General features: G+C 40.9%; 1 protein-coding gene and 1 non-coding gene across 3 annotated transcripts; both read right to left on the bottom strand.

Moving 5' to 3' along the window:
• Positions 1 to 1444: 1444 nt before the first annotated feature.
• On the bottom strand, positions 1445 to 21575 carry ano8a (anoctamin 8a). Of its 2 annotated transcripts, none has more exons than XM_034702224.1 (18): positions 21145 to 21575; positions 18185 to 18295; positions 15386 to 15518; positions 13366 to 13504; positions 13157 to 13253; positions 12835 to 12951; positions 12562 to 12689; positions 12082 to 12243; positions 11081 to 11233; positions 10556 to 10682; positions 10380 to 10435; positions 10201 to 10275; positions 7283 to 7771; positions 4402 to 4542; positions 4133 to 4324; positions 3919 to 4050; positions 3567 to 3677; positions 1445 to 2738 (listed from the first exon to the last, which is right to left on the bottom strand). In XM_034702224.1, exons 1-18 carry the CDS (start codon positions 21347 to 21349, stop codon positions 2082 to 2084), a joined length of 3225 nt encoding a protein of 1074 aa, XP_034558115.1. In that variant the 5' UTR covers positions 21350 to 21575; the 3' UTR covers positions 1445 to 2081. The 2 variants fall into 2 exon arrangements, with proteins under 2 accessions (XP_034558115.1, XP_034558117.1); XM_034702226.1 differs by having other exon boundaries at positions 4133 to 4312; positions 21145 to 21549.
• trnak-cuu lies at positions 11563 to 11635 on the bottom strand. Its single transcript has one exon. It is a non-coding gene; the product is annotated as a tRNA-Lys (tRNA).
• Positions 21576 to 22152: the final 577 nt, after the last annotated feature.

The following is a 22152-nucleotide window of genomic DNA, read 5'->3' as shown; positions in this document are numbered from 1 at the left end:
AATAATAATCATAACCATGATAATAATAGTACTTGTGAATTCAATAGCTTTGCAAAAACAACATATTTGATCTTTCATTTCTTCATTTTCTTATATTTAGTATTGTTGTATTGAATAGAAATCTTGTATGAAGGAAAATAAATCATATTCAGTGAATGAGTGGTTTAGTACGGTGGCCCTGAGAGCTCACAGCGCTGCAACTTAAGAAAACACGTGCAAAAAGACAAAACACAAGCAAATTAAGAAAACATCTTCATCAATTTGACAACACGTGTGCAGCATTTAGAAAACGCGCTGCAAAGACCGGAACACAACGGAAGTGTTTCCAGAGGACACTTTAAAGTGATGCACACGTCCAGATACACTTGTTGTTGACGCATATTTTGAGTCACAGCGCTATTAAGGTTCTCTTACCATCAGTGGTGTTGGAAAATGAGACAAAAAAGTAAGTGTTTTTGATTTATTTTAACATTGTGATCACACAAGGCTAACAGTAGTTTAACAGCAGATCACTACAATAGGCTGAATTATGCGATCACAATGTTGAAATAAATCAAAAACACTTACTTTTTATCTTATTTTCCAACACCACTGATGGTAAGAAAACCTTAATAGCGCTGTGACTCAAAATCTGCGTCAACAACAAGTGTTTCTGGACTTGTGCATCACTTTTAAGTGTCCTCTGGAAACACTTCCGTTGTGTTACGGTCTATTTGCAGCGTGTTTTTCTAATGTGTTGTGTTGTGGTCTTTGCAGCGCGTTTTCTAAATGCTGCGCATGTGTTGTCAAATTGATGAAGATGTTTTCTTAATTTGCTAGGGTTTTGTCTTTTTGTATATGTTTTTTTAAGTTGCAGTGCTGTGAGCTCTCAGGGCCACCGTAGTTTAGAGGTAAGTTGCGGTCAAACTCTCTATATCACAATCTCTCTGGGGCTGAGCACTCCTAAACGTCTGGAAATCGCCCCTGGCTGTAGTTATGATATTGCTAACACTAGTAGCATTTGCCTTATTTATGTTCAAAGGTGCTTTAACTGCGCAGCTCAGAGGTGAGCTTAACGAGGACACAAATGTCAAATGTCTCACCTCGTCTTTCAGATACCTTCAAATGAAGTGTTCACTTTAATGTGGACCATAACAAATAAGTATTGGAAATCAATAAAATCAAGTTTAATTAGTATTTTGTGTCAACGTATTTATGCATAGTTGGTAGCCTGGTAATAAGCAGGATGATGTATAGCGAATAGGTAGTTATGCAAATCCAAATCTTGATAGTGTGACACTCTGACAAGATTCTGATTTGCATAACTATTCGTTCACGTACCTTATCTCCTACTTAATTTACATACATGCCCTTTTCCATGCAACAAGTCATCCCAAACATGTTCTACCATCCAGTTCTATTATTTCACTTGTAACAAAACAAGCCAGTTCCTTGTCTCTTGATGGATATTTATTCAAGTGATGTTTATTTGCATTTTAGAATTACATTCACTAATTTATGTATTAAAATAATTCATAGAAAATCAAAGTTAAGAAAAATAGATTTTTTTATGGTCACAGTGAATATAATCTGACCTATTGCAGAAGAATACAATGGCTTCAAAAGTGCTTCACAACTGAAAAGAGGTGATGGACGTGTGATGCATGCACGTGACGCAGCATGCACTAGAGACATCAGGCATCAGAACAAGAAACAGAGAGGGAAGGGGAAGCTGCTCTTCACGTCGTTGATGCTGGAGTCCTGTCTCTTTTTTTTTAGAAAACAAGCCTTTACATCGGTGGTATCTGTTCAGGTGCCGTTAAAAACCAAGCAGTCATGCATTATCATCACCGTACAATCAAGCCCCATACATAGAGTTACATGTACTGTACATATTTTAGATAGAAGCTGGATAATCAAGTGTTAATAGATACAGTAGAATACTTTGTGCAGAGCAAGTTGCATCAAGAGTGAAAGTCTACCGCTCGCTGACCTTACATGTGGTCCCTGTGACTAAAGTGTTCTCCTACAGTACAGGTGTATCGCTGTCTGTTTACATTGCTCTCAGTTCATTAAATTACATTGGTAATGTTGAATGTTTATTAACTCTTGGAGTTTTCAGAATCAGTCAGCTGTCTTGATTCTCCTTTCTCTGACTCGTTGGACGGTAATTCCTCCTGGCTTGAGTTTAGCTCAGCTCTGTTTGTCGGAGTATTAGCAGGCTGACTTGCTGTTTGTGTCCCGTTCACACACACTACAGTCCCCTCTGATTTGCTAAAACTGAACAGTTTCCCTGGACTGAATGTCCTATTTGGGGACTGTGATCTCTCCTGGCCACCAGGGGGCGTTGATGAGGCCACTGTTGACCCTGGCGTTGCTCCAGCTGCCACTGCGGGCTCCTTTTTCAACTCAGGTGACTTTAAGAACTTTAGAAACCCTGGCAGCTTTGCCTCTCCTCCTGTGGGAGATTGAGCTGGTGAGCGTGAGCTCCCTGAGGAGAATTTCCCCTGCAGAGGGATGATCTGCTTTAGTTTCATCACGTTGTTGTTTCCCAGCAGGGAGCTTGGCCTCTTGGGCTTGTCACCTTGCTTGCCCCCTGATGTTTTGTCATGGTGGTGCTGATGCTGGGAGTCTGCTTTGTGCAGGTCGCTCTCCTGGCGGGCCTCTGCCTGTAGCTCAGCCTGACGCTGGAGCTCCTCTTCTTCACGGCGGCGCCTGAGCTGCTGCTGGAAATGCTGCTGGGCTTGTTGCTCGTGTTTCTACAACGGGAGGCGGGTCAAAAAGAAGAAAAGGAGGAGAGAGACGACATGACAAAATCAACACATAGAAAAAGAAAAACTTGATAAGGAAAGTGTTTTAAATAATGTAAGTGTATAAATAATGTAATAAGGGACTAAAATAACTTGTACTCCTTCTCTCATTTTACATCTTTACTAATGATGAGCAGGTGAAGACTGATATGGCCTTGAGGTTTACACTCAGGTCAGGTCACAGTGACATCTGGTGGCTTGTAGCAGCTAGAGCAACCCTTCACAGGCGCTGAAGCTAAACTCTATCTTACTGATACCAACACTCTCAGTCTCACATATGAGAGATGAAAGAAAAAGATGCCTGCTTTGTTGTTCAAGAGACTCTCTGTGGAAAAAAAGTGGGCAATAAAATAACCCTGCAAGTTTCAAACAGCTCTGATATAAAGTTTATTTGCTGACATGAAAGATTAATGTAGCTTTTTGGAATTTTTGCCTCAGAAGTCTTCTGTCCAAGAAAAATCACCTTATCTTTAAATGAAATCACACAGTAAGCTGTTGTTTACACTAACAATGCTGACTTTTGTTCACAGTGGTGCTTTACTGTTTTCTGAAAAGACAAGTGCTGCTGATGTGATGCAAATACTGAACACAGAAAAAGTCATACATGTGTTTACTTCTAACAGGCAGTCAGAGAAGGCTCCAAAGGTGTACATCTAGGGACAGTACATACCAATAAACCAGGGGACATGATGGGATACATGACACAAATTGCACAAGTGCAGCCAGCAGCAAACCTTGAGTTGGCCGAAGGTCTTTCAAGCTATGATTCAACCATACCTTGAAAGCTTCCCTTCGTCTGTATTCTAGCTTGGCCATCTCTTCTGCAACCCAGCCAGGGATATCAGGGATGGCTACATGGATGATGTACTTTAGGAGGATTGCAAAGTGCTGAAAACCACAGAGACCACAGAGGGACAAGCTCATAACACGATTACAACGAACGAGGCACACTCAATATAATAATCACAAAAAAAACGTATCACTCTTGAGAGTTGTTCAATTATTAATCAGCTTATATTTATAAGGTTTTTACAAATTCACCACAAAAGACAGCAGGCCATGCACATGTGTATTTCTTTTGTAATATTATGGACAGACCTGCATTGGTCAAAGACAGAGCAGCTCATACCTCCAGTAACACGATGGAGATGATTGTCATCTCAGGACTCAACCAGGGAAACAGACGCTGCAGTTGACCACACTGACCAATCAGGTAACAGTTTACTATAATTGCAATCAAACCCATGGCCTCCATCGCTGTCTGATGATGAGAGAGAAAGATTGAGACATTTAGACAAAGTACCATGCACCCTGGAGGCCCTGCTGACATTTTACACACTGACCTGCCACTGTCCAATGTTCTCCACTCTCTGCCCAAAAGGTCTCTGCAGGCCGGTGCAGAGCTTCAATGCGTCGCTGCGGATTTCAATGATGTTGTTGATAAGAGCGCACATGGCCGCCAGGGGGAACGCAGAGGAGAAGAGCACCACATAGCCAAACTGGATGAACATCTCCTGGTAGTCCTGGAGTGTGTCCTGTTAGGATCAAAAAACATCAGAGGTAAATGATTTAATGGGAGGAGAGACAGTTTGTATGAAGTGAAATATCTCACCTCGTAGGTTTGCATACAGCTCTCAATCTCAGCCTGGGTCAGCGACACAGTTTTAGCTTCTTCTGGAGGATCGATCCACGACTTCTTCTCCTCTTTCCCTTCACCTGCGTTCTTTCTTCTCTGACAGAGAGATTCAGATTCCTTTGGAGAGGACAGAGTGGCATGCTCCTTAGTGTCCTGCTAAGGTAAACATTAGACTACGATACTTTGGAAAGATATATCTTAAATTCTAGGAAACTTTCTTTTTTTTTTAAATATCTTTGCCTTTAATGGACAGGACAGCTAAAGAGAGAGAGGAAATGTGGGGAGAAGAGAGTGGGGGAGGACATGCCGTGAATGGTCGAGGCTGGAATCAAGCCTACAACCTCTGCGATGAGGGCGCATGCTTAGACTGCTAGGCCAACAGCGCCCCAAATTTTAAGAAACTTTGATTTGAATCATACTGAAATGGAAGAACTGGAGTTTTCTAAGCATAAGGATATATTTCTCATGGTGTGATAAATGAGATGGGTAATCCATAGGTTGATATTTTATGATATGGAAGGCTGGCTCTTCAGAAGCAATAATGAAACACAACATTTTTTACTGTAATTGTTTGTGGTTGTTTGTCACTCAGAATTGCGTCCACAACAGCCATCAAAGCTCTCCTCGGTCAATAGGTGTCATGGTGTTTTGAGGGGATGGCTAGCCCTCCTGAAAGGGCAGAGTGCACCTGCGAGGTGTACGCCTGGGTGAAACCTCGCATCTGACTCCGAGCTGAAAGTCATGACCGACTTCAAGTTATGCTCCATGCACCAGTTGGACTGAAGCTCTCTTTGTGTGACACCTGGCTGGGTGTAACTTTGTCGTCTGAGATGGAGCAAGTGTAAGCTTACTAAGCCTGTTAAAGGCAACAAACACAGAATAACCAACAGTGCAAAACTTATAAGAAAAACACAATGATGATCATTTTTAAAGGGTAATTATTTTCAGCCATAGGAAACATTGGTATAATTCTGTTTCTTGTTCCTCCTCTGCAATTTCTTTCCTTGTTTTAATGTATATATATGTTTTGTACTGACAATGTTAAAATGTTTGTGCAATCTGTAACATTTCTCCATGCATATAACTGCCCTGAAGTTGGGTAAAAGTTGCTCTCTTCTGTATTTATATAAAATGACTAACAGGAATAACTTACAAGAAAGAAAAACTATATGACCACTGTACAACGCATATGAGAGGAGGAAAGGAAATAATATAATTGTGTTTTTATCTGTTTTTTCTTTATTTTCTTTTTCCTTTTTTTGTGTTTATTTATTTATTATTATTATTATTATTATTATTATTATTATTATTATTATTATTATTATTATTATTATTATTATTATGTTGTTGCCATGATAGAGCCAAGTGACTATGTTGTGCTTTTATGTGACCCTAATAATTTCCTTTTATTTATTTATTTATTTATTTATTTATTTATTTATTTATTTATTTATTTATTTATTTATGTATTTATGTATTTATGTATTTATCTTTCTTTCTTTATTATTTGTTTATTGAGGCAGATACCCTATTTTTATGTTTTATACCTTTCTGCAATTATATGAATGTTACAAAAAGATGAAAAAAGTAAATAAAAAGGGCTTTGAGTTGAGAAAGATAGTTTTGTGATTGGACATTACTAAATGTAAGGCTTAGTTTTGCAGAGACAGCTTTCTTTGAATAATCAATGATCTTTCCTCTTACCTATGGAATGTGTCAAAGAGAAATGAGGCCCTGTCCCCCACACTGCAGGCGCTGAATGCTCTCAGGATTTGTGCAAATAAGGTTGTCCGCTATTAGCTGTCAGTGCCCTCCAGATCTGTGAAAGTGGGGACAATTCTCTCCAAGTATGTCAATGATTATGCTAAAAGATACATTTCGTGTGGATAGCTTTTGTCTGTTTGTGATGCTGTTGTTCAGTTTTGTGGTGAACATTTTTGCATACAGCTCTGAGTTTCTGTATTTTTTCTCTTTTGGGTTGTGGTATCCATCCCAATAGGAGATATTTTGAGTTTGAGTTAAAGAGTTGGCCATAGCTACTAAAATTATGAGACCGACTTAGTCTACACCCAGCTGGTGCACACTGCCCCTGCAAGCTTGTTGGCCACCCCATAAATCTTCAATGGCTATCTGCCAAGTTAGGGGCAAGACTACTGAAGAAGGAGGTGGTTATACTCACATCAAAGAGGTGCGGGGCAATCAAAAGACATCAGCAAGAAAATGTAGATCAGCTCGCACACTCACTGAATACCACAAGAGGTTAATTAAACCACAGCGTTTCATCCTACTGTTCTTGGCCAGGTGATAGTTCAATTGCAACAGGGTTAAAGCAGCTTTATTTGGTGGCTTGTATTGTGACCTGTGGGGAAATCTTTCCACTAAGTTTTTAAAAAATAAGTCACATAAGGTTTTTTTTATTACACCTCTCCATGTTTGTGATTTAAGGACATGATAAGTGAAAATACAAGTGGTAAACACAGTAAATGCTATTCAGATATGAGTGTGTTCACACTACATCATGCCAACTCTGAATAAGTCGGTGCCCCAGTGTGGCCACTTCAGTGAGAAGGTTTTAAACACCCTGTTGGTGAGCAAAATCTATACGGATGAGGTTTCTGTTTTTCAAAATATTCAGCTGTACAAGATCTAACAGTGAAAACATTCTTAAAATAATGAATATATTTGTTGCATGGAGTAAGTGTTATCTTGTTGCTCTGAATATACATGTCGCAATACCCTCCTTCAGAGGTTTTAACACGCTATATCCAAACTGAATCACTTGTTGATTGAAAAAAACACAAAGCATTCAAGTGGTATGATAAATCATAAAAGTAAACATACCACATACTGTACTCACCGATTCACAATCACTGTCATCATCACAGCTGTCAAAAATACTGGATGGGTCCATCCCTTCCTCTACCAGTGTCGGACTGTCCTCCAAGAAGCTGTCAAACACAGGCTGCGTTTCTGTTGTCACATCCTGGTAGTCAACCTTCTCAGTAAAGCTGACTTTACGCTGCTTCAGATTGCTGTCACTCATGTCCCACTCTTCCTCTGACAGCCTAAAGCCTGCTTTCAGATCGCCTCGCCTCCTTGGCTCAGGATTACCGTTAGCAGTGTGACTGACAGGGATGCCTTTGGCACCCAGGAAGGAATAGGCCGTCATTGAGGCTTGAGCCTTTCCGAGAGCCAGACGGCCATATTTGACCGTGATGGCTTGGAGAAGCTCCCACAGCACCTTAGGGGTGAAGACACCCAGCTTGTTTTGCTCATAGAGATAAGGCTGGAGGACCTCTTTGATGTTCTGTAGGAACTGGCGGAAGATCAGCAGGGTGGCTAGCATCTGTGAGGAAAAGACAACATCTGTTAAAGTGTGACTGACACATGCACATATTCCAAAACATTTAAATAAAACATGTGATGTTGCGATCAGTCTTACGAAGGGCACAAATACCATTTTTTGCCTGACATGACAGCATCCACTCCACAAGACATTAAAAAATACCTGGTAAGGAAATCCTTACAAAACATCGCCCGTCTCCGCCCCTCCCTTTCCTTCACTGCCGCTGAAATGCTCATCCACGCCTTCATCACCTCAAGACTCGACTATTGCAATAGCATCCTCTATGGTTCACCCAACACCCTCCTCATTACAATACGTTCAAAACTCAGCTGCATGCCTCCTCACTCACTCCCGCTCCAGAGACCACATCACCCCAGTCCTCCAGAACCTCCATTGGCTTCCCATCACCTCCCAAATACAGTACAAGATCCTCCTCATCACCTACAAAACCCTCCATAACCCAGCTCGCTCCTACCTCACCGACCGTCTGCAGCCATATACAGTCCCTCCCGCAACCTCCGCTCCACAAATGCCAACCTCCTCACCCCTCTCACCAAACCCAAGCACCGAACCTGGGGGGACAGGGCCTTCTCTGTCGCTGCCCCTACCCTCTGGAACTCTCTCCCCCAAAACCACAGACTCTCTCCCTCACTCACCAACTTCAAATCCGGGCACAAAACCCACCTATTTACAAAGGCTTTTAACCTATAACTGATTGATTTTTGTTTGTTTTGTTTTGTTTTGCTGCTTTGCTCCCTTTGCTTTTTTGCACTGTTTTCCTTTGCTTTTCTATTGTATCATTTATTTTCTTGTAAAGTGTCTTAGAGAAACTTTTAAAGCGCTTTTATAAATAAAATGTATTATTATTATTATTATTATTATTATTATTATTATTATTATTATTATTATTATTATTATTATTAAAATGAAGAAAAACTTACATTAGCCGTAAAACACATCATTACTCAAATAAAAAAAAAGTTCCGGGTTTGGCTGCTAAAGTTCGACCGTTAGCTTAAGCTAGTTAGCTGTTCCATCATTATGTTACTGACTCGCTGCTTTTTTAACGGTTTATTTAGCTTGAGGTGTAAGAATGAAAATTTTATTAAAAGAATTTGGAGTTTCAAATTTCAAATGGATAATCTTTTATTTTCCAGAGTAAAAAGAAACAACAAAATGCCAGAAATTAGAGCTGGCTAACTAGCTTACAGCACCAACTACTGACATACCACTAACAAAGCCGAGGGCTTGTGGTTAGCCAATGAGCTGAGGGGTTCAAGATGATTTAAATGAAACGTTTACTGTCTTAGTTTGTTATAGAAAATAACATGTTCAATGCTACCAAAAGGGAAGTAATATGATGGCATTGTGAAGCTAATCCATGATGCTAATTGATATGTAGAGGCAGATGATTATAATCTTTTCTGCTTTTAATCTTAGAACTCAAGCTAAAATTAGCCTAGCCTTTGACAAAAACATAACACAACACTAAAACAACTTAGCTCTAGACCAGGGGTTCCCAAAGTGTGGGAACCCCTGGGGGCTCGCGAGACACAAATGGGGGGTCGTGAGATGTCTTCCAGAGTGTTTTTTTTTTTTTTTTAAGTTATCTAGAAATAGTAAATTTGAACCATCATAGTAAATAATATCAACAAAAATAGTAGCTTAACTTGAAATAAAACCTTGAAAATAGAAAATGTAATTAATTTTCTGCCTTTCTTTTTGCCAGATGACTCCTTAAGTTTAGGGTTAGTGAACAGTGAATTATCAAAAGCATCAGTAGCAGTATTTTACTTCATAAAAGCACAGGAAACACAACCACATGCTCATATAGGTAGGCTAATTTTCTGATGACCAGCCACATTAAATCACTTGGAGGGACAGTGGGGGTCGCAAGTCTTTGGCATCTATATTTTGGGGGTCACGGGCTGAAAAGTTGGGAACCCCTGCTCTAGGCAGCAATTAAATCCAACTGATGAGTCTGCTCAGGGTTGCACCTTTAGCCTCAACTTTGAATGTAATGTCATGTTTTAAGCTATCAAGTAGGCATTTATAACATATTATATACAACTCTTGACTTCAAGCATGATCACTTTTAAAACTAGGTTTTCTAGCGACCAGTGCAGCACCATAAAAGCTGCCAAACAAAAACTGAGCTATAAATAAGAAGCATGCTTTTGTCCAACTCCACCAGAAATCAAGGACCCATTGTTCCCTAATAACTGAGGATTTTAAGTCAGCCTTATCAATTTAACTTGCATTTTGTTGCTTGGGAGAATGAAAACAAAACCTTGACAGGCTCAGAGAGCAGCAGTAATCAACTAAAGAACCAGCAGTCTGTTTAGTCCAAACCACCACTTTACAACAAAGCTACTGTCACTTTAAGAGCTATGTTTTGTGTTTGTGTTTCTGCCAACGGTTATTGTCACCTCTTTTAGCCGCTCCATGTCCTTGAGGTAGAATCCGATGTAGAAAAGGCTTAGGTAAGAATTGATGAATTCAAACTGCAAATAAAACAGGAAGGACACATTACAGGAAGTCAACCCCTTGATTAGTCAATATGAATTGTGTCTTTTCAGCTCCAAACTGAAGAGGAAGAATGACTCACAAAAACCATCTTGATGATGAGATTATTCTCATAGGCACTCTGAAGTCTGTAGTTCTCTGGGTAAAGAAATAAGAAAAGATGAAGTCATGTGTAGCTAAAAGGTTTCATCTTTAGGTGGCTCTGGGCATCCTCTCCAAAATATCATAACTATGCAGAATATGTATAAAGTGTCTTACCCATGTCATTGAGCCAGTAGGCGATCTTCTTATACACCTCGTCACATACAGTCACAGTAAGGGCCAAGAGTATCTTAGGAATAAATCTTGTGATACCAGGTAGCTCCTGGATCTCCATCACTACTTCCTGCAAGGTGCATCAGAGGTATTATAAATATTAAATGAGTCCTATTCATTCTTATCTGCTTTCTCAGGTCCCACTGCTATTTCAAAATGGCTGTGAAATTAAATGAAGGGCATGAGGAATATTTGAATGCCCTTTGTTACACTTGTTTACAGACATGCTATAATTCAAATATGTTCAAACTATAACAAAGTGAAGGATCCTAGCTCTTTCTTCTCTTGTTATGAGCTGTATTGGTGCTCTTTCTGTCTCACTTTTACTTGTTTTTGATGCTGCTTCAGTCGCTTCAGTAAGAGTTGGTTCACGCTCTTCAAATAAAATACGTTCAAACTAAATCAGCCCCATTTTTCAGTCCCAGAACATGTCTTGTGTAACTTCCACTCTGTGTTATGTATTCAGACCTGCAGTTCCAGGCAGAGGAGCATAGCCAGGAAGACAAAGCAGAGGCAGAGGAGGCAGATGGGCAGGCTGACCAGCCATCTGAACAGAGCTCTTTTCCAGGGCGGGTAGTAGAACTCCTCACAGCCTGTTATGGGACTGCAGCGCTTCACTCCCTGCAGAGACAGCAGAGGAAGAAGGAACAGCCAGGGAGAGGCTTTAATGCAGTCTCATTATTTGGGGAAAGGATTTGTAATGTTTGTGCTGAAAAATCGGCTTGTTTGCTATCTTTTAAATTCCAAATTTGTGTTGTAAACTTTAATCTTATCACAGAATTGCCTGTTTGTTTCTTGAGTTGAGCTAAACTTTCTGTACAAACTATCTTGTAATCAGACTATTGTATCTGCAGATTTCATGATTGAGTTTTTTCATATTATTTATTATTTGATCATATCTTTGGGGGTAACCAAGCCTCTGTTGTCAGAAATACACCTCAAAACACTTGCGCCCAACGTGGGGCTCGAACCCACGACCCTGAGATTAAGAGTCTCATGCTCTACCGACTGAGCTAGCCGGGCATACATTCCTTGTGAGCCACAGAGTTTTTTCAAACTAGTCCCCCAAACCTCCTCCCTCAACTCCTCCATTCAGTCTACACAACAGCGGAGGGACCTAAGGGTGGGGGTTGGGTGGGAAGGGGCTTCCAGGACCCTTCCTCCCTTCACTTTGAGAGCACGTGGGGAGTTAGGACATGCTACTTTTGTAAACATAACCATGCTTCTTGGTATTGTGTGCTAATCCAGTCACTGCAGGGTTGCGCAATTGCTGATTACATGAGAGAGGGACACTTGAACGAATGTGGCTGCTGATCTTTGAAACTTCCGGAGAAGTCTTAAGATCTACTAACCTATGAACTGTGACTGTAAGGAGGTATAGCTCGGCTAATGCTACAGAATGCAACAAAGCTTTTGTACACCCACAACGAAAAAAACAAAGCTTTAAAAAAGTATAACAATCCTCTCACCCTGAACTGTGGTCTTGGCTCCTCTAAGGACTCAGCGGGGGTGTCCAGGGTCCCCCACCTGTAAGCAAGCTCTGCCTCTCGCCTCTTCCAGCGCTCCAGAAACAGTGTCGCCCACACTACATTGAAGAGGGCGAAAACCACGCAGCAGATATCCTGACTGGTCTGTGAGAAAGAGTGAGAGAATCAAAAGATGCTCAGATAAGCTCATTTATGTTCTCATATATATACTTGGCTTCAACTTTTTCCGTTTCTCCTCGTATCTTTTCAAAACGCACAAAGGAAATCATGGAAATGCAGGAGGAGGGGCTGACAATGAGGCATCAAAGTCTGTGTGATATCCTGACACTCCAGGCATAAAAATGATGAGTAGATAAAAGAGAAAACAAAGTGGCATCAATACAAATACATCTGACAGTCAGAGGAGGGGTTTCACTGGTGTTTGAAAAGAAAGATCTTCTTAAAGAAAAAGGTTTTGAGTACCTGGTCGGCCTCTGCAAGTATCCAGAGCAGAAAGCCAATGACAGCAGGGTAAAGCATGGAATTTGTGTAGAAACCCAGCCAAGCAAAATACATGCCGATCTTCACTCCAAAGTAGTCACAGATGTCATCTACAAAGCAGAAGAAATCCTAAACAATGAATACTAAGATGAATCATCATACTACGTTGTTTGATTTGTGAATAAGACTTGGTTTGAACAGTCAGGCCTGCTGCTTGGCATCCGTCTAAATTAATAAAATATGGATGTTTCATACCCAGAGGCTGCCTCTCACACACAGCCTGGACCCAGGATGTCATCAGCTGGTTCAGGATTCTTTGTTCATGCAGAGGAAACATCTGATGAATCACGCCTCGAGCCACCAGCTCTGGTACTACAGAGGGCACAACATGAAACTTACACCTGATCAAGGAGGATACTCAGACACTTAAAGAAGGACACTCTGGATAATAATACCTTCTACTAAATGACTCATATGGAATCATATAAAATACACTGAACCAAGAAGTGATTCCATTTGGACTCTGAAGATAAAATTAAGAATTTAAAATCATTGGATATGATAAATTTGAGCATACTGATTGGCTGTCCCTCCAGGAAGTGAATGTTGTGAAGCACCTCCCCTTGTTTGGCTCGCAGGTTGTCAAGCCAGTACTTAATGATGCTCTGACGCTCCTGAAAACAATTAAAGCAACATAAAGAAACAAAAAAAGGGTAATAATTAGAGATATTGTTAACTTTTATTTGTATATACTTGTATTTATAATTGTCAACAATAACCTCTCACCTGTGAGGTGAAGAAGCAGAGCTCACTCTCTATGTTCTCATAGATGTTGTCTTCCTCGCAGGAGAAGCGGCGCATCCCTCCGCCAAATTGCGGTTTGACAGCCTTGTACATGCCCATCTGCTCGGCCCCCCGCAGTAAGCTGAGGGAGAGGACACAGGGTAAGTGAGCAGCAGGATTAAATCTGATGGAGGAAAAAACACTAAAACTGAGTACAGGCTGGACTGCAGATGTATGACGGATTAAGAGAGTTTAGAGAACACAAACAAACTGTAACACACAGCCGTCACCAATGACTCCAACCATGGTTTGGAAATTCTCAGTTTGCTGACATCTGCTGAAGAAACAGTTCCACAGCTGCCAGGATCTGTCGTTCTGTTTGCTTGTAGGACAAAAAAGATTTAACTTCAGCTCGAGAAGTACTGCTTGAATAACATTGCTTCCATTGCTTCCTCTCTTACACGCTTGTCAGCCTCTGGTTCTAACATCAAACTGCAGAGCAATTTTATTCAGCAATGATGAAATCAGTGGTTGGTATTCTGGCTCTTACATTCTGCATGTTCATATTTTGGGTTGACACTAAACCCCAACACTCTCCCAAAAAGTGTAGCCTTTGATGTGTGAGTGTTTGTAGGTGTTGGTGAGATGATGGAACGCATTGCATAGCACTGTCATTGTACTATGTGCACGCCTGTGAATAGGTGACGAGTAACATGTAGGTTTAAGCGCGTTGCAGGATTAGAAAAGTGCTTTGTAAGAGGAATCCATTTTTCATTAAAACTCAGACATTACAGCCGACTGGTTTCAAGTTTTTCATCACAGTTTAGGCAGGAAGCTGAAACTCAACCAGTGTACCTTCTTTATAGTCAGACTTTTCTGTAATTTTACAGTTTGTTCAGAATTAAAACAGACACAACTGAGCACTGATGCACAGATGTTCATATGTGGCAATGTTTGTGCATAAAAACACACATGCTAACCCAGGTAGACTCTCAACATCTTGAAATAATGTTTGTAATGAAAACCATTTTTCAACAACTGATATGCTGATAATTACAGAGCAGGTTGTCGCTGATGGCTTATATCTAATGCCAACATCACATTGTTGTTGTACTTTTGCATTTAATAAAACACAACAATCCCCTGAAGTTAGATTGAACATTACCAACTTTTAAATCCTGACTTAAAACTTACTTTTACTCCTTGGCTTTTAACCTAGCATGAAAGTTGTGTGGTCTATGTCTCTGTCTGTTCTTTATCTTCTTTTTTTTTCCCTTACTGTGTTTTATGTGTTTTTAAGTATTTTTTTAAAGAGTGTCTTATGTGTTTAATTATGATTCTTTTATTTTATTATATTGTATTTCTCACAGTGTTTTATGTTCTGTGTTGTAACATATTGTTGTGCTTGTACTTTGTGATTGTAGTCTTTCGAGCGTGGGTGGGAAGTACTTCACACAACAAGAGATCTTCGTTATTAGCTTTTACTGATGTCACTTCAGCAAGTACAGAATGCGAACATTGGCCACTTTTCTATCTGGTTTTGGTCTCTGGCTCAGGCACAGACAGCGAGCTAGCATGTCCATGCAGTGAGTGGGGAGACTAGTTCTGTGAACATTAGCCACACCCTCCAGTCCAGGTTGACAGTGTTTACCCAAGACTCTGGGATCCTGTTTTCAGTTGTGTTCATTAAATTGTGCTCAATAAATCGTCCATTTAAACACCTTGAAAATATCTTCTTGCAAACATCCCTTGTGCAGATAAACATTGCTCTTAAACTTTCACCACCAACCAAAAATCTAAATTACCAGTTCTCATTTTTATTCCAACCTCAATAGTCTTAAAATTGAGAAGCAGAACACGTCGTTGGCTGCTCTAAAAACAGGCCAAGATGTCCTCACTCAGAGCAGTTCAAAGAAAGACACAGCCCACACACACACACACACACACACACACACACACACACACACACACACACACACACACACACACACACACGCACAGAGTAGGGTTTTCAGAGTCTTACTTCTCAAAGGTTGTTGTGATGAAGAAGGCGTGTGTCTGGGCGTGTTTGTGCTGTCGGACCTGCATGCTGACTTGTGGGATTCCAAGACGGATCTGATTCAGGAGCCACAGCAGAGTGTGGTCATCTATGGTATCTGCAGGGAGGAAGTTCAGCATTTAAATACACTTTAAAATATCAACTTCTAGTTTCCACATTCACTTCAATTCTTCAAACATTTCCAAATATGTTCCTCAGAGGCAGGAAATGAGTTTGCTCTTGCACTAAGAGGCTGGACTGAGCCCATCTGTCACCACTCTGACAGCAGAGTCAGAGAGAAGGATGGTGGTGGTGACAGTGAAAGGTCCCTCCCATTAAATGTCTATCCACATTTATCACAAGGTACTTTATATAGGCTGAAGTGATGGGCTATAGATTACGGCTGGATTCAAGCCAGCTGCATGCAGTGTATTTTCTCTCAATTACATATTTCTGTGTGCCATTGTAAAAACAGCTAATTTCACACATGCACCAAACTTCCACAATTTTTGGTGTGTGCTGCATATGTGAGCACAAATAGTCACATTTTACATCCTGACTTTACCTTAACTTTTTCCTGCCAGCCCCCCTGGTAAAACGTCTGATGAGCCAATGAGAGAACTCAGCAGAAAATTCACTACAAGCTAGCAAGCAGGGGTGATGACATTTACATCATGTGACTGGTGTGTACCCAGAGGAAGAACTCTGAACAGGATGCGCAGAAACACTTGGGGTTGAAGAAGGAGAATCATTTTCCGACTGTCTGAATGTCCGTCTGATTACACATAGCGCTGATATAAAGCTGTCATCATAGCAAAGGTCTCTGCTTTGTTGTGTCCTGCTTCCAGAGACTCTTCCCCGCTCGCCCACTACCTGTCTCATCTGACAGGGAAGATTTCACGCTGAGAGGGACGTGTGTGAACAAGCAACTTGATAACTTTGAAAACTTTTTGTGAGTGCATGTTTGGAAGAGGCTAATATGACATTTGAGCTATTCCTCATGATGGACACATTTTCTCTCTTAAATTAAATCTCAACAGCTACAAACCTTGGCTCTATACACGTGGGGCCTTATTGATATCAAATTTGTTGGGATGTTCAACTGTCAACTACTTGTAACCGCATTCAAAATCACCTTCATTACCAACAATGGAGACACTTTGGCTTTTAATAATTTCTGTTGCCAACTTGTTAAACACAATTTTAGACATCTCTGTCTATAAATGTGACATCTGTACTTTACAGGGTTTTCTTTTTACACATGTTATTCTCAGGAAAAATCTGTTGAATGAACTGTCAGTTGCCTGTTTCAGTTACATTTCAGTTTGGTAACTGATTATTACTCCATATTATAAAATATGTACTAAAAATTGGGGTCCATGTTGAAACTTACTTTGCTATAATTTTTTCAATGCTCGAATATTCGTTCACTTTTTTAAAAACAGAAGAGTTAAAGCTGCTGTTGGTAGGAATGGTGTCAAAAACTTTACTTTTTTTCTTCTGGGTTTGGAGAAAAGGTCATAATGCCCATCGGTGCTCATCGGTAAGTGGAGTAATTTGAGACTCTGTGTTTTCCAATGCCTCTGTATCAAGCAATGTTATTATTCCCCTCGTTCCCGTTATGACGGACCAATCAGAGCTAATCTCCAATCCTCCATCCTGATTGGTCGAGTGGCGGCCCCACTACGTCGCCCTGATTAGCTGGGAAGCCACTACTTCCTCATAGAACGTGCACAACAATCTTTTGTGGGCGGGGTTAGGACAGCAGACTGTGTACACCTGCAGCACAACAAATGTTGTTGGTCGCTGTTGTCTCAACTTGCTGTCAGAGAGCTTGACTGTGAATAATCGCCGAATAAATGCCAGTGATTATTTAACAGCAATCAATAACTACTACATTGAGCTATTCTCTAAAGCAGGGCCCCACAAACTTTTCAGCCCGTGACCCGCAAAATATAGGTGCCAAAGATTTGCGACCCCCACTGTCCCTCAAAGTGATTTAATGTTACTTAATTTAGCTGGTCTGCAGAAAATTACCCTACCTATATGAGCATGTGTTTCCTGTGCTGTTATGAACTAACCTACTGCTACTGATGCTTTTGATAGTTAACTGTTCACTCACCCTAAACTTAGGAGTCATCTGGCAAAAAGAAAGGCAGAAAACTCATTACATTGTCTATTTTCAAGGTTTTATTTCAATTTTAGCTACTACTTATGTTGATATTTTTTTACTATAAAAGGTAAAATGTGCTATTTTCAGGTAACTTTAAAAAAAAAAAAACATTCTGGGAGACATCTCACGACCCCCCATTTGTTTCACGCGACCCCCCAGGGGGTCCCGACCCACACTTTTGTAACCCCTGCTCTAAAGTATAGAATACAGCTTGAGAGATAGCACGCAGGGGAAAAGCTGTCACGTAAGCTCAATAATATCCAGCCCCTACAGACAAAGCCCATTGTTGTTGTGTTCAGTAAACAGAATGTGCTTTGTATGCATTAAGCTTTTCTGAGTCCAACTGCAAATGTATCTACATTGAAAGTCCAAGTCACATTTTTATGCGGCAAAGCAGCATTCGTTTAACCTAAGGGAAAGGGAAGCCTTGTCTGCAGACAGTGAAGCAGTAAACGGGTAAGATTTAGAGCTACCTTAAGACAATTTAAAGTCCCTGTGATGATTCAGAGTGGCCAGCTGACCATTGCGCTCGCTTAATGAGGATCCTCTGTTCTCTGTACCGTGCGGGGATTCGTCACAGGGAGTACAGGATGAGCTGGAGCTTACTGTACCTGGGAATGTCATCAGGATATCGCAGTTTTCAGTGGGCACCATCTTCAACCAGGACTTCCGGGACATAATGTAGTGTCTGGCCTGCAGGAGACGCTTCCCAAACAGTTTATCTAGGATGAAAATAAAGGTGCAGCACGGTGAGAAGGTGAGTGTAAGTCAAAATGAGGTTAATAAAGTCTGACTGAGGCCTAGACAGAGATAAAGACAGGCAGGCAGCTGGTGGTAATTTCTCATCGGGGGCGATCAAGGGCACAGATGACAGGGTTAGTCATTACTCTCACTTTGCTGCTCATCTCAGTGTTATTCCTTCAGCATATTTTCTGTCCTTTCCTGTTTTTCGCTCTGTCATGTAGACAAAAAGACAGGAACGTCTGAAACAATTGTTCTGTCAGCGTGAAGGTTGTCAGTGCAGCACTGGTCACATGACTTTGAGCAATTTCAGTGAGCTCTAAACAAACACATAATCTCTTAACTGAGGCTGCAGCAAACTCGCCTTTTCAGTCAGTCTCTAAAAAACATTAAGTGAAACTAAAGCAACAGGCCCTCCCAGCACTGTTATCCCACATGTCACAGTACAGTAGAGTGAAAGATGCGATGTCATCAGTTTTCCTCTTCTCCTTTCACACGTTGGTTCTCTCACTCTAAAGTCACACTCTGTCTGACGTGGGCACAGCTGCCCCAGTGACAGACAGATCTCTTTACTGTTCACTTACTATGACACTCTATGGGTTTATGTGAGGATTAGGATTTCAGTCTCTGCGGTATAACTGCATTAGCACATCATCCACAGCATGTCATATTCCTCTTATTAAAAGCTGATGTCTCCTCTCTGTTATACTATCACCGTTTAGTCCAGCAGACAAACTCAGTGACATAAAATGTAAAATATTAATATGCTGCACCTATTATAAATCAAAAGAAACAATACACATGTCATGACGCAGCAAAATTGATGACTTTGTTGATCTCGTTCTACAAGAAAGAACTTCATCTAATTTATTCGTGTTTGACCATGTGTGTGTGAATGAAATAAAGCTTTAATTCAAGCCATGCATATGACCCTTCATCCTTCTTTTGTCTTCCATGTACTGCATGATGTAATACAGATAACTGAGTGATGGTCACTCTATTTGTTACAGACATAACTACTCATATAGGCCACTACACATGTAGATATCTCTATATGATAAGTAGACCCTCATTCACATGTGTGATGTCATAATTTGATGTCTCTCTGGAGTAGATGTAGTAAATACTGAAGAACTTATACCATCTGTATACTAGACATTATGTGGTGAGACTCCAAAGGCCTCCTAATACTGAGTATATACGTCAAAGACTGACAGTTTGACTCCACCCTCTCCTTCCGGTCACATATCAAATCAGTCACCAAGTCTGCCTTCTATCACCTAAAGAACATCTCCCGGCTGCGTCCATCTCCCTCCGATTCAGTTGCCCAGACCCTCATCCATGCTTTCATTACCTCCTGGCTGGATTACTGCAGTGGAGTCCTGTTCAGGGTACCCAGCAATGCCCTGGACAGGCTCCAATACGTGCAGAACTCAGCTGCCAGGGTTCTTACGAACACCAAGCCCTGGCAGCACATCCCCCCCCCCCACTCTCATTCACCTCCACTGGCTCCCTGTAAAGTACCGAATCTCCTATAAACTCCTCCTCCTCACCTACAAATCCCTGCATTGATTTTGACCTATAAAATATATCAGGCATATTCAACTGCTGGCAGAATCCAGCCTTTTCATGATACTAGTTTAACACAAGCTTTTACTTTACTTACCTTATAATAAAACTTAATTAAAATGATGGTGACTGCAAAATCATGTTTATGAAAACCTGAAGCTTCTTCTCTTTTAAGATTACAGTGTGCTTTTTAGCAAGTTCAAATTCTCACATTACAGGTCTGACATATAGGAAGTGTAAAGATACAGCGCCTGGGTAATTTACTTTGATCAAATATGGTCTTTCATATGTATGGCTGAATACCTAGACATACAATATCCATCAGTGGAGCCTCCGTATAATTACATTTTAAATATATACAACTCATTGGTCCAATACAGTGAATGTGACATCCTCACAATTCAACTACATTTGGGAAAAACCTGTCAGCAAGACTTTAACACTCAAACAGTTATAAGCAGTCAGAGTCTTAAACTAATGTGGTCATCAGCAAAATCCTCATTAATGCTTGACAACCACTATCCCCGAGCTTAATATTAAAACAGAGGTGCAAAAGGGGCTAAAAGTCTAATCTTTCAAAATAACGTCAGTATGTGAAATTATAATCTGTTGGCCCTGCTTGCTGACTGAATGTTTAAAGTTCATTTTCATATTTTGTGAGCTTATATGGCCTGACCTTATCCATAAATGTGGTTGAGATTTCTCCAAGTGTATTGACATTTTCCAAGAGCCTTCAAATTATCCAGTTTTCAATGCTGCTCATTTTCCTCATCCTGCAAATCCACAAATAACCACAACACTTGTTATTTGCTAACTCACCACTGAGGTATCTCCCCCCTGTGAAAGCCTCCAGTCTTCAGCACCTGAGTGAAAGCTGACACTTGATCCTGCAACACAATCTTTCTATTGCCCTCTTTAGAGTGTAGCTCAGCCCGCCAGGACATGCACATGACTCCTGCATGCACCTGTGGACCCCTTTCAGCCGGACTCTTCCCCGGGCCTGTGTGGCAAGGAATGCGCACCATGAAAAGACTCACGAAATCAATCATAGAAGAGTGACCCTTTTAGTATCCTGTGAGTCATTCACTGAAGTCCATCAAGCATCAATGACTGCACCATCATGTCCATGCAATGTAGCCTAATCTTTTTTTTGTTTTATCCTCATCACCTCTTTTTTTTATTTTTTTTATAAATGAGCACATTCCTTCCAAGCGTAGGACACAATCTGTATTTCTGTTTTGACCGTTTTTCTGACACTCACCGAGCACTCCGGACGGCGTTAAGGACGTTGGCTGCTGCTGCTGAAGCTGCTGCAGGTTGTTGGTTCTGTCCTGCTGCTCGCTTGGCACCGTCCTCTCCATCCTCTCCCCTGCCCCGTCGCTGTCGTCGATGTCTGCGGTGCTGCTGCTGCTGCTACTGTTTACAGCAGCGTCGGTATCAGCTGCTCCCGTGCTCGCCGCCTGCATGGTGGTGGTGTGTGTGTATGTGTGTGTGTGTGTGTGTGTGTGTGTGTGTGTGCGTGCGTGTGTGTGTGTGTATGTGTTAGTGGCGGGACAGGAAGACAACACTACACGTAGGACTGTGTATCTATTGCATGGCTGGTGTATGTAAAAGGGAAAGTCTTCAGTGTATCTGGTGGATGAGGAGGTGGAGGTGGAGGAAGAGGAACATGATCATGGCTTCTTCACGTTACGCACACCAGTCGTGTTCGTGACTGAGGAGTGACGACAGCAGACTTGAGGGGAACACCACGCAGCCTGCAGGATTGCAAACGGTGACATAATAGCTGTACCTTCAGAGCTGCATGAGAATCGTCCATGCATTCAGTGATATTGGTCTGTATAAGAAAATGCAGATTTTCAATTTATCTATTTCACAGCGATTTAGAGTAGTGCTGGGCGATACCACACTTCTATGATTCGACACCATACCGATACTTTTTTGGCAATTTATTCGATACCCCATACGATACGGATACTTTCAGTGATTTATTTTTTTATATAAAATGCAACCCTTGAAAGACAAGTCCCATGACAAATACTGTTAATTTCAAAATGTAATATGCAAATCCTTTGCTAGCCTTTTTAAAACAATGAAATAAATTTAGAAAAACACATAAATAATAAATAATCAACATCCTCTATTTAAGAGTGTAAAGCTTGAAACAGCCTCTTCACCATGACTACTGTTCAAATAACTCTGTGATCATGATGTCTCTGAATCATTCGGTACAACATTTTGGAGAAAGTTACCCTAAAAGAATCAGAAG

Source organism: Notolabrus celidotus, chromosome 15 (genome assembly GCF_009762535.1).
Source record: "Notolabrus celidotus isolate fNotCel1 chromosome 15, fNotCel1.pri, whole genome shotgun sequence".
Classification (NCBI taxonomy): domain Eukaryota; kingdom Metazoa; phylum Chordata; class Actinopteri; order Labriformes; family Labridae; genus Notolabrus; species Notolabrus celidotus.
This window is presented reverse-complemented; position numbering and strand designations above follow the sequence as displayed.